Here is a 15,632-nt window from a genome sequence, read left to right as displayed (position 1 = left end):
GCAGCCTACACAGAACGTACCATACCCAGAACAGTGAGTGGGTTTAACATTTCACTGGGGCAAATGACTCTTCTCATAGATGACACTATTCTAAAGACAGAAGTAGATCTCAGAGAAATTTCTCCTTTCCCAAGTTCTTATTCATCAAGAGCCCAGTATATTTTGATAGAAGGCAGGTTAACATGTGGTAAGAATTTTGCAAAGAGATGAAGTTATCTTCTTTATGAGTTCAAAATCTCTCCCAGACTGCAGTAGCAGCAAAAAAAATTTCTAAAGGATATGACATATAAATGAATTCAAAACTCAAGGGTGGAGGTTGGAGCTTTTTAGAGGAAGGGTCTTGGGTACATCCTGTCAAAGAGGCACATGTGAACATAATTCAAGGCAGTCCTAAAAGTCTGAATCCCTCCTGAGTTGGCAATGTGACAGAGAAGGGTGTGAGGGCATCCATCAATGGAGGTGACACTTGACTGCTCATTTACCTCTAGTTATGAGCCCTGACGAGGTGTGCCTCCTCCTTTTGGCCTCCTAGTTTGACACAGTTCTTAATTATAAATAATCTTGTTTCTAAAACTAATTATTGTGGTTTGAGATATTTTTCTTATAGATTTTTATGGCTTAAAGTAGTCACAAGTAGTTCTGCTATATACACTACCAAAGAGTATGCTTTCGATAGCATGTCACATGCAGTTGCCTAAAGGGTTGTTAGGCATTAATACCTAATGTTAATTAATTAATTAGTTAATTAATTAATACCTACCACAATATCAGCTTCCTGAGATCAAGAGGATCTCTCTCTCTCTCTCTCTCTCTCTCTCTCTCTCTCTCACACACACACACACACACACACACACACACACACACACACACGAACCTTCAGAACTGTAGAAGTTACTGGTCCACACACAGGGAGTGTGGTGGTTGAGTAGGAATGGCCTCCACAGACTCCTGTGTTTGAATGCTTGGCCCACAGTGAGTGGCACTATTAGGAAGTATGATCTTGTTAAAGAAGTGGGTGACTGGGAATGGGCATTGAGGTCTCAGAAGCTTAAGTCTGGCTGGTGTCTCTCAGTCTTCCTTCTGCTACCTGTAGATCAAGATGTAGAACTCTCAGCTACTTCTCTGGCACCATGTCTGCCTGCATGACACCATGTTTCCTGCCATAATGGTAATGAACAAAACCTCTGAAACTAAACACCAACCTCAAGTAAATGCTTTCTGTCATAAGAGTTGCTGTGGCCATGGTATCTCTTCACAGCAATAAAAACCCTAAGACAGAGAAAATTCAGTAAAAGAGTGCATCTTTACCCCTAAGTTTATTGTCTGTCAGAACTTCAACCACTGTAATCCCAAACACGGAGAATAGAGGTGCTGAAGTTAGCAGATCCATACACACCATGCACAGGAGCCAACTCCACTTGCCCTTCCTTCCATTCTCCCAGTCAGAAGGCAATCTACATATCCACTGCTTGTTCTTCCCTCACTATATAAAGCACCCCTGGTATATGCATTTACAGTGCTCATATAACTGAGACCTAAAATGAAAATGGATATTGAAAATTTACAGCAAATTCTTGGGTAGCAAGTTTATGTTCTAAGCATCCATGAGCTTCATGGCAATCGAAAACTGCTGTGGTTTAAATATCGCTACCATGTCCTAAAATCATGGGTACTATAGACGCTCCAAATGTACACTGTCATCAAGGTTTTATAGCATTTCCTACAAAAACCCAATAGTCAAGTATCACCTCATCAGCTGAATGTTGTATCCAGGTGTGGGAACAAAAGGCTATGGTTCCAAAACAGAACTCGTGTTTCTTGCCTTTGGTAGAACATCAAGTGGATAGCCCAGTGAACACTCACTTACAAGCACAATTTTGTTTCCTAGTAAAATATTCTGTACCTTGGCAAACTATGACATCGGGGTCAAAAGTCCATCCTGAGTGTTCTGTCTTCCTGTAAAAGGTTGGTCAGAGGTGACCTGCCACTCGAGCTTCTCTCTTTATTCAGCTCCAGTTAAAAGAACATAGCCTGCTCCTCTAGCATGAAACCACAGTGCAGGTTGCCAACAACGACATAATATTGCAGTTTTGACTTTGACGTGAGCTTATTATTATTCCGTACCAACACACCCTAATCCAAAACTTATGCTGCTCTAATCCAGGCCTGCTCGGAAGTAGATGTTTATGTTTAATGTAGACAAAACTCTTAAGTCTCCAGACCCAAAGACCCATCATTGGCTTCTATATTATCCCCACATTTCAAAAGTAATTCTTGGGGAATTTGATACATTGTCCTCTGCTTGTACTCATTTCTCACCCTCACTTCTCCCAGGTCCACCTCCCAATCCATATCCACTCAACACCGTAATGTTGTTTTTAACCCGTCAGTCCAATTAGTCCTGCATCTACACTCTTGGAAGATGTGGCCATCTACAAGAGGGTGTGGACCACAAGGTACCATACCCTTAGAGGAAAGTAACCCTCCCTCTCCAAGGAGCTATCAATATCAATGCTCCTTACTAGAGGTAGGGATTTGTGTGAACCCCTGTACTCTATGTAGGGGCTTGGTCTAGCTTAAGCTTGCACAGGTCGGCATCGGCTTCTGAACTGTGTCTATCACTTTCTAGATAAGTTCTTGGTCACATGAAGTTATAATAGACCATGCCCCTTCACTATACTGCAGAGCTTTCATTGATTCTCCAAATATATTAGGAAACACTTAGTTAAAAAGAAACTTGAGCTAGGGATGTATCTTCGTGGACACAATACTTGTCATGCAAGCATGAAGAGCAGAATTTGGATCCCCAGAATCCATATAAAACCCATGCATGTTAGGCAGAGGATCCAGGCAAAGTCCAGAAAGCTGTGGCAGCTCAGCTGAAAACCACAGGAGGTCAGGACAAGGAATCCCTAGAGCACACAAGCTAGTCAGTGTAGTTGAATGGTAAGCTACAGTGAAAGGTCCTGCTTCAGTGTTTAAAATGGAGATCCATCAAGGAAGACGCTTGATGCCAGCCTTATACTTCCACATACATGCTCACACATAAGCACACATGTATCTACACTTTCTGGTACATGTGATAACATGTGATACCATTTTTTTGGTTCTACACATATATATTTGTAAAAAATGGTAAAAAGAAAAATTAATGTGAATTGATAAACCCCTTCACATTTCCAAATCCAGTAAGTTCATGATTTAAACATGTTGTCTAAAGAAGATATGATACATAAATAGTATTGTTCTCAATTTTAAAACTTCCAAACTTGTACCTTTGCTTCTGGCTATTAGGGAGAAGTTGGTATGGTGATGATACGCCTGGTATTATCATCATACAAATTTGGGTCAAAAAAAAAGTGAAGTTTATTCACTCAGTTTACATTATCCAATTTATTCTATCTTCTCAAACACAAAAAAATCAAACCTTGTTACCTAGGTTATATGACCTTGGGCAGGATTACTGTAAACCAAACTATTCCTTAGTTTTTTTAGGTAAATTCTTAGACCTGCACCATTAGGTGACAGTCAAAAGTAACTAAAACAGTGCATGGGACAGAGAACCCAATACTCAGTGTTCAGGACATGCACATTCAGCAGATGCCAGTCTTGTTTTCAGGCACTGCTAAGGATTTCAATAAAACCTTTCTTTCATGGCTCAAATCTAAAATGCTCCTTAAGGTCATATGCTAAATAAATGTCTAGGCTCTAGCTGGTGGTATTTGAGAAAGTGGTAGAAATTTAAGGAAGTGGAACCTGGCTGGCAGAAGAAAGTGGGTCACTGTGAGCTGAGCTGTCATGAGATGAATAGCTTTGTCTGGCACACTGTCCTGTCACCATGATGTTCATCTAGTTTCACCTCAAGACCCAAGCAGTAGAACCAGCCAATCGTAGAATGAATCTTGGGAAACCATGGGCCACAGTCAATCCTTCCTTCCTTTGCATGAATTTGTGAGAGTTTGTCACAGCTGTGGAAACTAACACAATCTTTTTTTTTTTTAATCTTTAGAATACACTCTTGCTCCTGCTGTTGTAACAATCCCTGCTGGTCCCACCTGCCCTGATCAGCCCCACCCCCTTCAAAGGTGCATAGTTGTCTCTGCCCAGGTCTCTTTTAATCATCTTTATTAATTACCTAGTACTTAATATGGGAATCTACTTTTTTTTTTAGTTCAAATTCTTTTTTATTATTATTTTTTTAATTAGGTATTTTCATCATTTACATTTCCAATGCTACCCCAAAAGTCCCCCAAACCCTCCCTCCCACTCCCCCCCCACACACTCCCACTTCTTGGCCCTGGCATTCCCCTGTACTGAGGCATATAAAGTTTGCAAGACCAATGGGCCTCTCTTTCCACTGATGGCCGACTAGGCCATCTTCTGATACATATGCAGCTAGAGACACGAATGAATTGGCAATACAATCAATTAAATAGCCATTATCCTGAGAGAGCTAGACAAAAGTTTGTTAATGCTTTGGTAAAGTTTCAAGAATTAATTTAACTTCAATTTATTTGTAAAAGATAAGACAGTGTACTACTTAGGTTCCTGGTCCAGCATGATAGAACAGGGATACATCAAAAAGAGACTTGTCCTGTTCTCTAAGAGGAAAGAGTAGAGAATTCATTTATGGAGTAACAGAAGCATAGGAAAGTGAGGGGTGTAGGTCCTAGGAATTCATTGATAATCCCACTACAGACCACAGAAACATACGTCACCTCTTTTCTTTGTACAGCTCATTCTCCAGTCAAGTTGGTAGGCATAGGTTTTCCTGACAATAGGTGACAATGGTAGACCCTAACCTTATCTCATCAGATGCTCCTGTTCCATCTTTTAACCCTGGAGTCAGTTCATTCACCCATGTCATTAAATGTTTACTGAGCAAATACGCCTACTCTGCTGAAAATACAGCAGAGGAAAATATAATAAAGCCTTACATTCTAGCATCTGGTAATATCAATTGAAAACTTTTAAAAGGTATATATTTTCCAGATGGTGATAAGTTCTCCTTAGAAAAATAAAATTGTACATGTAAACCAGAGGGATTTGGACTATACACATGGTATTTTGTGTAGGAGGGAAGGACCAAGGCCTATGATAAAGCCTTGTGAACTGAGATGTTCAAGAAGCAAAGGCATGAGCTATGTGAATGTTTATAGCTGTCCCATCTGCTACAAACACAATGAGGTTGACATATGTAATTTTACATTTCCTAATATTCTCAATAGACAGTAAGATACAAGTAGCAGTAATTTTAGAAGTATATTTTATATGACTGATACACCCAAAACATTTTCATAAAATAATATAGAAATTATTGTCAAGTACTCTTATATGGACTTTCCTCGAAAAAAAATCTTTAAAATATAATACACTTGTCATAGTTATAGCTCATTTCGACTGAAGAGCTTAGCAGTTGATAGATAGCACCATGGGTCTGGAACCAGTGCCGTATGAAAGCTGAAGTCCTATAAAATGTCTGCACTATGAGACAACATGTATGTCTCTTCAGAAGAATATACAGCCCTTAGTTACTGTCTTAGTCAGGGTTTCTATTCCTGCACAAACCTCAGGACCAAGAAACAAGTTGGGGAGGAAAGGGTTTATTCGGCTTACACTTCCATACTGCTGTTCATCACCAAGGAAGCCAGGACTGGAACTCAAGCAGGTCAGGAAGCAGGAGCTGATGCAGAGGCCATGGAGGGATGTTCTTTACTGGCTTGCCTCACCTGGCTTGCTCAGCCTGCTTTCTTATAGAACCCAAGACTACCAGCCCAGAGATGGTCCCACCCACAAGGGGCCTTTCCCCCTTGATCACTAATTGAGAAAATGCCTTACAGTTGTATCTCATGGAGGCATTTCCTCAACTGAAGCTCCTTTCTCTATGATAACTCCAGCTGTGTCAAGTTGACACAAAACTAGCCAGTACAATTGACCCCTTGTCAACTTGACACACAAAAACATCACTAGTAAGCCTCAACCCTTACAATCTTATTCATCCCCAAGATCTAAATAACTTTAAAAGTCCCACAGTCTTTACATATTCTTAAAATTTCAATCTCTTTAAAATATCCATCTCTCTTAAAATCCAAAGACTTTTTACAATTAAAAGTCTCTTAACTGTGGGCTCCACTAAAACAGTTTCTTCCTTCAAGAGGGAAAATATCAGGGCACAGTCACAATCAAAAGCAAAAGTCAATCTCCAACCGTCCAATGTCTGGGATCCAACTCACGATCTTCTGGGCTCCTCCAAGGGCTTGGGTCACTTCTCCAGCCATGCCCTTTGTAGCACACGCGTCATCCTCTAGGCTCCAGATGCCTGTACTCCACTGCTGCTGCTGCTCTTGGTGGTCATCTCATGGTACTGGCATCTCCAAAACACTGCATGACCCCTTCAGTCCTGGGCCATCAATTGCAACTGAGGCTGCACTTTCACCAATGGCCTTCCATGGCCTCTCACAGTGCCAAGCCTCAGCTGCTCTGCTCAACTCCTTCATGCCTTCAAAACCAGTACCACCTGGGTGACCCTTACACATTACCAAGTCCAGCCACAGCACAATGTACAACTTTGGCTATATCTGGAACACAGCCACTGTGCTCTCAGAAAACACTTCCCAGAAAATGTCACCTCAATGATGCTGGTCTCTTCTTAATCACCGCTAATTTCTTAGCTCCAGCTAACCAGCATCAATAGTCCCAGTAATGCAAAGTTTTTGTTTTAGTAGTTCTGGTATCTTGTTAATCACAGCTGATTCTTCAGCCCCAGCTAACCAGAACTACAGAATCTTCACAATCAAAACAGGAATGGCCCTGAAAAGAGTCTTTAATTTTCCCTCTGAAATTTCACAAGCCAGGCCTCCATCTTCTGCACTGTTCTCAACATTATCTTCCAAGCTCCTACAAAACATCTGACAGAGCTCTTAACAACGAATGGATCTTCAAGCCCAAAATTCCAAAGTCCTTCCACAGACCTCCCCAAAACATGGTCAGGTTGTCACAGGAATACCCCACTCTGCTGGTACCAATTTGTCTTAGTCAGGGTTTCTATTCCTGCACAAACCTCAGGACCAAGAAACAAGTTGGGGAGGAAAGGGTTTATTCGGCTTACACTTCCATACTGCTGTTCATCACCAAGGAAGCCAGGACTGGAACTCAAGCAGGTCAGGAAGCAGGAGCTGATGCAGAGGCCATGGAGGGATGTTCTTTACTGGCTTGCCTCACCTGGCTTGCTCAGCCTGCTTTCTTATAGAACCCAAGACTACCAGCCCAGAGATGGTCCCACCCACAAGGGGCCTTTCCCCCTTGATCACTAATTGAGAAAATGCCTTACAGTTGTATCTCATGGAGGCATTTCCTCAACTGAAGCTCCTTTCTCTATGATAACTCCAGCTGTGTCAAGTTGACACAAAACTAGCCAGTACAGTTACTAATGTGGCATGAGCAAAGAAAAGAGAATAGGTGGTCAGGAGTCAAATTAACTAGGATTCTATGACTTTTGTAAGAATTTCCACCTGCAACTCTCAGTGAAAGCTGAACTACTTGGATGGGACAAAATCATGAACTTGTGACTTGTACCCTTGTGCCAGCCACCCTTCTTGACTTAATGATCTACTATTACTATCTTAACATTACTAATTTGGAAGCAAGGGGTTCCATGTTTTCATTTATACCAAGACCTATAAATTATATAAGTGGTTGGCATGGGAAAGTTCTGATTAGAGAGTGACTTAAATTCTTTTGAGATCTAAATGGAAAATTCTAGTTTCCATGTTAAGAACAGGGTGTAGGTAGCACAAGTGTAGATGGATGTAAGAAAACATCTAGGGTAAGGATGCTATAATCCAGGTGAGAGGTGGTGACACATGACACCAAAAGGAGGAGCCAGTTATTCCTATGTGTCTGCATCGGTAGCATCACATGACCATGCTGGCTACAATGGCTTCCTGGCCAGCCAGTTTGCTGATGATGACAGTTTCCATAATAGCTACCCCTGGACCAGAAAGTCCTGTGTATCCCTAGAATTTTGATTTTCAGAGGAGAGCAGGGTTATGAAACAGCTCTTCCTCTTGCTGACCTTTTAAAAATAACAATAACAATAATAAGGAAAGTGCTGGGTACCAAAAACTGTATAACATAGACAGTGAGAACTCTCCAAAGTAAAACCATGGTGATGTCACAAAATCAAGGTCTCCAATAGAGAATGAAATGGACCACTTAAAGAGTGATCTTACTGGATCACTGTGGTAGAACTCCTTGTATGTTCTTGCCACTGATTCCAACTAAGTAAAAGTTAGTTTCACATAAGAAGTGACCAAACCACTCTAAATAGTCCACATGGATTTGGTCATTGCTATGGTCTAGGTGTGGGACCATATGTGTGTGTGTGTGTGTGTGTTAAAAACTAATCACTAGTGTATTAATAGGTAAAGTCTTTAAGAAGTGATGGTCAAGAGAGTCAAGACCATCATGTGGGATTAAGGATCTTATAAAAGGGCAAAAGGGAACTAACTTAGCCTTTATGCCTTCTGTGATTGAGTGTGAATGAAGCACTTAGCCCTGGGGGAGCATGCAATGAGAAGGCACCATCTTGAAAGCAAAGAGAACTTTGCCAGACACCAAACCATGTACAGTTTGATCCAGGGCTCTCTAGACTCCAGAACTGCGAGAAACTAAATGTCACTCTATAAATTCCTCAGTTTAGGATATTTGCTATGGCGATATGAATGGATAAAGACAACAAGATGTGATCAACCAAAGTCAATGTAGCTACAGAATATGTCTAAAATATGTCGTTAAGACACACTCCCTAAATACTAGCCAACTTTCATAATGAAAAAACTTGAAATTACCACTTTGGAATCTATATTTTTCATCTACTTATCTTTCTTGAGTTCCTTAGCCTGAACTCAGGGCCCAGCACGTGCTAAGTACAAACTCTTCCCACTGAGCCACAATCCCAGCTCTTAACCCACAGGCTTAAGTTTTAGATTTGCATATAAATTGGTATAATTCTTCAGTAATTAAACTTGCAATTTTTTTTAAATCTCTATTTAGTTCTTGGGTAATCAAATAGAAAACACACAGGCCACATTAAAAATAATTTCCAACGATTAGTAAATTAAATACCAGTAAATAAAAAGTTGATAATCCCAATCTAAATTTTCAAAAGATACTTTATCTTTCACAGCCCTAAATCTCTCTGAAATATCAGACACACGTATGGCAACAACTCTCAGGTTAAAGGGGTTGTATCAGCTACTCACTTTTTTCTGAAGAACATTGATTTTCCTTTCCTTTACTTCTAACATATCTTTCATATCACGGATCTCTCCAGCTAGGGTCCCCTTCTCTTCGGTGAGGTCTTGAAGCTGTTTTGTTTTCTTATTGAGAAAAGATTCTTTCTCTTCCAGCCGTAATCTCAGTGCATCTACCTGAGATGAGGACAAAGACAGAAGGGTTTTGTTTTACAAAGAGATTGTCAATAATCAGTGCTGTTCTGTGTATAGGGGTGGCAGCAGACAGCACCTGAGCAGAGTGCAATTAATTCTGTTCGAGGACACCTGGGTGGGGGCTAGAAAAATGGCTCAGTGGTTAGGAACACTATCTGGGTGTTCGTTCCGAGGACCCAGACTCAATTCTGGTACCCACATGGTTGATAACAACTATCTCCGAAGTTGTTAACTCTGAGGGATCCAACACCATTTTCTGGCCTCTAGAAACACTGCATGCACATGGCACTCAGACGTACACGTAGGAAAAGCATCCAATACATAAAAATAAGAATATAAATCTATTTTAAAGTCACCTCAATGCATTTTGACAACCTACAACCAACCATAAAGTTCTGTTGTTCAAATAGCCGAACAGTAATACTTTCTAAAAATTCTATAGAGTTTTCGTGAAATAAGGCATCACAAGATAGTAGCATGTTCCCATGTTTGTTTTCCCTACTTATGGGAAACAATATGTTTGCTTAGGGTAGTGAACAAGGCACACGAATTCTTCCACATGAGATCCCAGGGAGGGAAAACATTGCTCATGCTTTGCAGGATCATCCAAGAACGCTGAGAACAAAAAGAGCATCTGGATGAACAAGATAGACACGTAGGGAGGCTGCTAAATTAGAAAAATGCATGGGGCCATGAGGAAGCGATGCTGCCAGGGAGCAAAGCACATCCTCAACTTAGATGATGACTGCTTTCCAAACACTTTTTAAAAACAGACAAAGAACACCAAAGAATCCCCATTTTTACCTGAGTCCAAACATTAGAAAACCAAGACTCACGCTTTTCAAATGTTATTAATTAAAGGAAAAAACATAAGCTTTATGTATTTCATCTTTGTGTATATATGTGTGATATGTGTCATGTTCATGTGATTGTATACACATGTATGTGAGGATGCATGTGTGCATATGTATTTGAACATGTGAAGTCTCCAAGCTTATGATAAGTGACTTTTTTTTTAACTGTTCTTCACCCTGGTTTATTATTTTTTTCAGACATAGTATTTTGCTAAACCTGCAGCTCACCAATGCAGTTATAGTGACTCGCCAACATGCCCCGAGGGATCCTCTTGTCTCTGCCTCCCCAGAGGTGTGATAACAGATGCATACTGTCATATTTAGCTTCTCCCTGCGTGCTAGGGTCCCAAATTTGGGTTGTCATGTTACATGACAATTATCGTACTGACAGAGTCATTTCCCAAACCCCAAGCCTTATAGGTAATTTACCATTCTGCATACCATTCACGAAGTAAGTTTGATTTCTAAACTAGACAGCACAGATCAGGTCATAGAAGAAAATCACCAAAATATCAAAAATACAAATACCAATAATACAAAAAAATATGAAAATCATTTAAAATTAATTTTGTTTTTCAGAGTCCCCTTTATCAATTTCCACCACATTCTCACTCATGTTTACAAATGCATGCTCTGTCAATTTCTAAGAACAACCACTACATACCATATGAAGGCCTAATCATTATCAGCAACCACCTACAAGTTTCCTAGGAGATTCTGTGCTAAACAATGATATCTAATACATTACTCTCAAGGCATTTGTTTTCTCAATTGAATGTTAAGACGAGAAATCTTTACTAAAATTATTGACTGCCATGTCAGCAAACATAAATTACAGCACCAGAATTTTTCCATCTGTTTTAGACACAGTTCTATTGCTATGAGGTAATATTATGACCAAGGCAACTCTTATAAAAGAAGTCATTTAAACAGGGATCCCACCTCTCCAACAAGGACACACAGCCTAATCCTTCAAGAGTGTCTATCAAATGGGAACCAAGGCTTCAAATCTTTGAGCCAATGGGGGCCATTCTCATTCAAAGCACCACACTATCACTCCACAATTCTTAGACTGAAATCATTTTCCCTATGAAATAATATTAAGGGGGGCAGCAGAAAGCCTTGAGAGAGAGAATGTGTAAAGAGCAGAAGACCTGAGTAAATATGGATTATTTGACATGGGCTTGACAATGGGATGCCATGTTTCCTGAAGAAGGACAGTAAGTTTGGCTACTAGGGAGGAAATGGAAGAAGTACCAAGAGATGACATGTGATTCCATAGGAAGGACACTTTTGTTTTACATATTGATTGAGAGCAGATACATGATGAAGAGAATTATCAAAGCTCACCAAACCATACAGTTCTATAATTTATACTTCAATATACTTAAATTTGGTATTTTAACCAACTTGAAAAAAATGAGTGTTTAACTGAGAATTGACATGCATACCATTCTCTTTCATGACTGAGAGACCAAACAATAGCAAAACCAAGTCCAGAAACCAAAATACCATATAAGCCTCCTGAGAGAACAAAGGGGTTGTGGGACAATGGGTTACTTATGGATGATGGAATGCTATGGTAATAGATGTTTGATCCTGGCCCTCCACAAGAGAAAATCAAGCAGCAGCAACCACAAGAAGTAAAAAGGTTAAAGTAACCAGGCGAGAAAAGGTGACAAGTGATTGTCTTGGGAAAAAAAGATTGTGGCAACACGACATAGATGTGAGCAATTCTGACTGCACAAGTAGAGAGAACCGACATTCTGTGATCAGAGACTGAGAACTGTGGGTTTTATAATACAACAGTCCTTCATCCTAGCTGTCAAAGCAGGATGGTCCATCTGTGGACCAAAAGAAAATGCCCACCATCAGCACTGACATGTGAGATCAAGAATGACAGTGGAGAGCATTTGGATAAAGGGGCTGCAGAAAATGAACAATCCAAACAGTGTTTGTGGTACTTTTTTACCACTTGTGATTTGGCAGTGCCCTGCTGTGAACTGTCCTGAGCCCAGAAGAGATTAAAGGTAAGCCCTTCTATGAGAATATTTTTTCCTGGACTAAAACAGAGAGCAAGGATGGATGTGATCAACAAGCTACTCACAACAACCAAACTCAATGTGGCAGGAAGATGCCAGTGCCAGCTGAGTTCTTCTGCATGGGAGCTTATTTTCCATGACCATAAGGCATGAACTGAACTTCAAAGAAATTTGGAACATGCCCCTCAATCACCTTCCCCTATCTTTAAAGCTTTGTAAAGTCTCCTAGAAGCAAGGGGGTGGGGGAAAACAACTTGAGGGTCTTTTTTTTTTTTTAAATAAAAAACTTTGACTTGAACTGGATCCAGTTCTCAACCAACATTAGCTCAGCTTGCAGTAAGCAAGCATGACGTCATTTCTAAAGTCAAACTTGAACTTCCAGATGGTGCAAAACCACAAGCAAGCATGCAGGACTTCTGATGCACAGAAGTGTAAAGATAGTGACAAGCAGGCCAGCAAAAGCCTATTCTATGAGAAATTAAAATGTGTACTTCTAAAATGGGTATCAATGAGTGGATTAAAGTTGCCCTTACTAACACGCTGATATCTGCCAACAATGCACACTACATTAAAAAAAGGGAAATCAGGAAGGCCTTTCTGTCTAACATCAGGTAGAAAGATAAAAGTTGAACTGTTTGGGAACGTAGAATACCTTTCTTTGTTCCTTCACTCAACACCAAATAATTTTAAGAGCCTTTGACACTCTCTCTTAAACTTTGGCAGTTGACTCAATAATAATACTTGGCAAAGCAAAGAGGGATATCATTTCCAAGAGAAAAAAAGAAGAAGAAAAGAAAACGAGAACTGTATGAAATAATCAATGCACAAAGACCCATACGGTTGAACTCCCATTTTCCCCATATCATTTAACCACATGAGACCTAGTCACCTAGCATTTAAACTACTAACAGCTTTCCATTTTAAGAGAATTTCTCATCTCCTATTGATCCAGTTGTGTGTGTCAGTGTGTCTGTATCCATGTGTGTGCGTCCATGTATAAAAACATGTAACATATGAGAAACTAACTTTGTTTCTGGCAATATAAAACAAAACATTTGTTATCACTTAGGTTCCAGGTAATAACTTGAAACGAAAGGACTGTGGCAATGAAATTGCCAAAATCAGAGCTAAACATTATTAATCTTCATGTCAGCACCCAGGAATTATAACCAGTTACAATAGTGAGGTGTGCTTCTAAAAATTCTATAGAAACAGCTCCTGACCTCTCTGCCATATTTTATGTGGGCCTTCAGAAACAGTTTCAAGATTGTGACATAACACCAACTGCCACTTGATGTGCCAGAAATAATTTTAAGAATCAAGTGGTTTGTGTCAATCTTAAAATGACAACAACACTCCAGAAACAAATACTCGATGAGAAAGGAAACGCTGCTTGAGACTTGCTTGACAACTCTTCAGGAATAAAACAAACATGCCTTCATGAACAGCAACTTTAAAAGAGAAGGAAACCAGAATGCTCACAAAAGTTCCCAGGATAGTTTATTCCACATCCAAAGTCCTTCCGTTTGTTTGTTTTCCCTAATAGCAGACTTGGGTTAAGGGTCTATTTGAATTTGATTCAACTCACAATCATTCAAATGAGAAGACAGCTTCAAAGTTGGAAGGATACATAACATACACAGCTTCCAAAGATACAAACAACAAAATAACCTCAAACCCCAAACTTGCTGTGGTGGAGACCACTCGTTCTCCTTCACAGGCAATGCTCTGCCCTCCTGAATGCTGAAAAAGACTGGGTTGTCTAGTCAGCCCCCTTGCAGAAAGATGGCGTCTGGGATTTTAGTCATGCTCCCAGATGTAGCACATCACTTCCTGTTGGCATACCAACATTCTGCCATTCCTTAGAAATCCTAGAGGCTATATTTGGTAGATGGTGGAGCTGCAAGATATCTGATCCTCTGAAAGTCTGCATCTTCAACGGACTGTGAGAGGCAAGAATTCCCCCACCAACCCCATGTTCCTGTAGGGATTGAAGGAAAGGCATGATACCTTAAACCATTCAAAAACAGCTACTACTATAACTTCTGGATTTGATAAGATGCAGGCATCTTAAAACTAGATTTTTACACATACTGTAAAGAACTAGTCCATGCAATTTACATGAATCTAGGGAAAATGAAAAGTCCTTTTTCTCCTTTGCTCTTTCTGAACATAGGACCCCAAATTCTATTCCAGTTCTTCCACTCCATATTGAAAGAGGTTTAAAAAGAAAAAAGAAAAGAAGACTCAAGGACAAAACTCAAAGGAAGCTGAGTCTTTGGGAGTGAATACGTGAGTTAAATATCATGGGCTTGGGAGGAAAAAAAATTGGGAATGAAAATAAAACCCATGGCACTGAGTTCAATAAATAAATAAGCAAGCACTCAAGGAAATAGCTCTTCACAAATAGACGGCAGTGCACATACATGTCCAACCAACTCACAGCGATGACCGTAAACCCAACCATAGAACACAAGCATGAATAAAATATGATACAAGAAATCAAGATAATAACAGTACCTCCTTCATCCAGTTGTTTTGTGGATTAAATAATAACAGAAGAAAGAAACTTAGCACAGTGCCTGGCACCCAGAAACACTCAATAAATATTTGCTATTGTGTTTATATTTTATTACTGTGCTTTCTGCAGCCCTTAATCCAATGATTTATACACTGTAGAAATGTAATAAAGACTGGCTGACCAATAGCTCTAAGGAAAGGTAAGGTTTTGTGCTTCAATACACACTACCAGAGAATTGTATATCATCTAACATTGATTTTAAAATGTTTCAGCACACAGTGTATATGTGTGTAGGTACTTGGAGGTGTTTGGTTGGGTGGATACATATGTTTCCCACCTGGGAATAAATTCTCCAGGGCAGTTAATTAGTTTATTAAAGCCTTTAATTGAAAGCTAATATTCCAGAGTCACACAAAAAGTATCTTGATAGTCTCTGAAGTTGATGAATATCTGAAAATTGGTCAATTAACATAATTGATGATACAAGTGATTTTTCTTGGTGAGGTGAGTGGTGTGTGGTATATGTAGATTGGCTAGAGTAGGCATGTCCACTCCTCCAGAAAAAAAAAAAAAACTAAGCCAATATATCTACAGTAAATAGGATGATATAAGCCTCATTGGAAGTGTAAACTTTTTAAAGCTACACTATTAAAAAGAACAATGAGATTATTTTTAACAACATGTAATATAACTCTTTATATCTAGAATATCACTATTCAGCATATAATCAATATGAAAATTATGAGATATTTCACATTTTCGGATT

At 39.6% G+C, this 15,632-nt stretch overlaps 1 protein-coding gene across 37 annotated transcripts in view; it reads right to left on the bottom strand.

The window, feature by feature from the left end:
• Positions 1-15,632, bottom strand: part of Erc2 (ELKS/RAB6-interacting/CAST family member 2) — an 856,263-nt gene that overhangs the window by 502,711 nt on the left and 337,920 nt on the right. For all 37 annotated transcript variants that reach the window (XR_383172.4, XR_001781112.2, XR_383171.4 and 34 more), the window contains one exon: positions 9,264-9,431. Coding sequence is in view for 28 of the 37 variants with exons in the window: in XM_006518931.3 (XP_006518994.1) it covers positions 9,264-9,431 (168 nt within the window). In the remaining 9 variants the exon portion in view is untranslated. The remainder of the gene's footprint in view (positions 1-9,263; positions 9,432-15,632) is intronic.

Source organism: Mus musculus, chromosome 14, assembly GCF_000001635.26.
Source record: "Mus musculus strain C57BL/6J chromosome 14, GRCm38.p6 C57BL/6J".
Classification (NCBI taxonomy): Eukaryota; Metazoa; Chordata; class Mammalia; order Rodentia; family Muridae; genus Mus; species Mus musculus.
The sequence above is the reverse complement of the archived record's forward strand: the minus strand, read 5'-3'. Positions and strand labels throughout refer to the sequence as shown.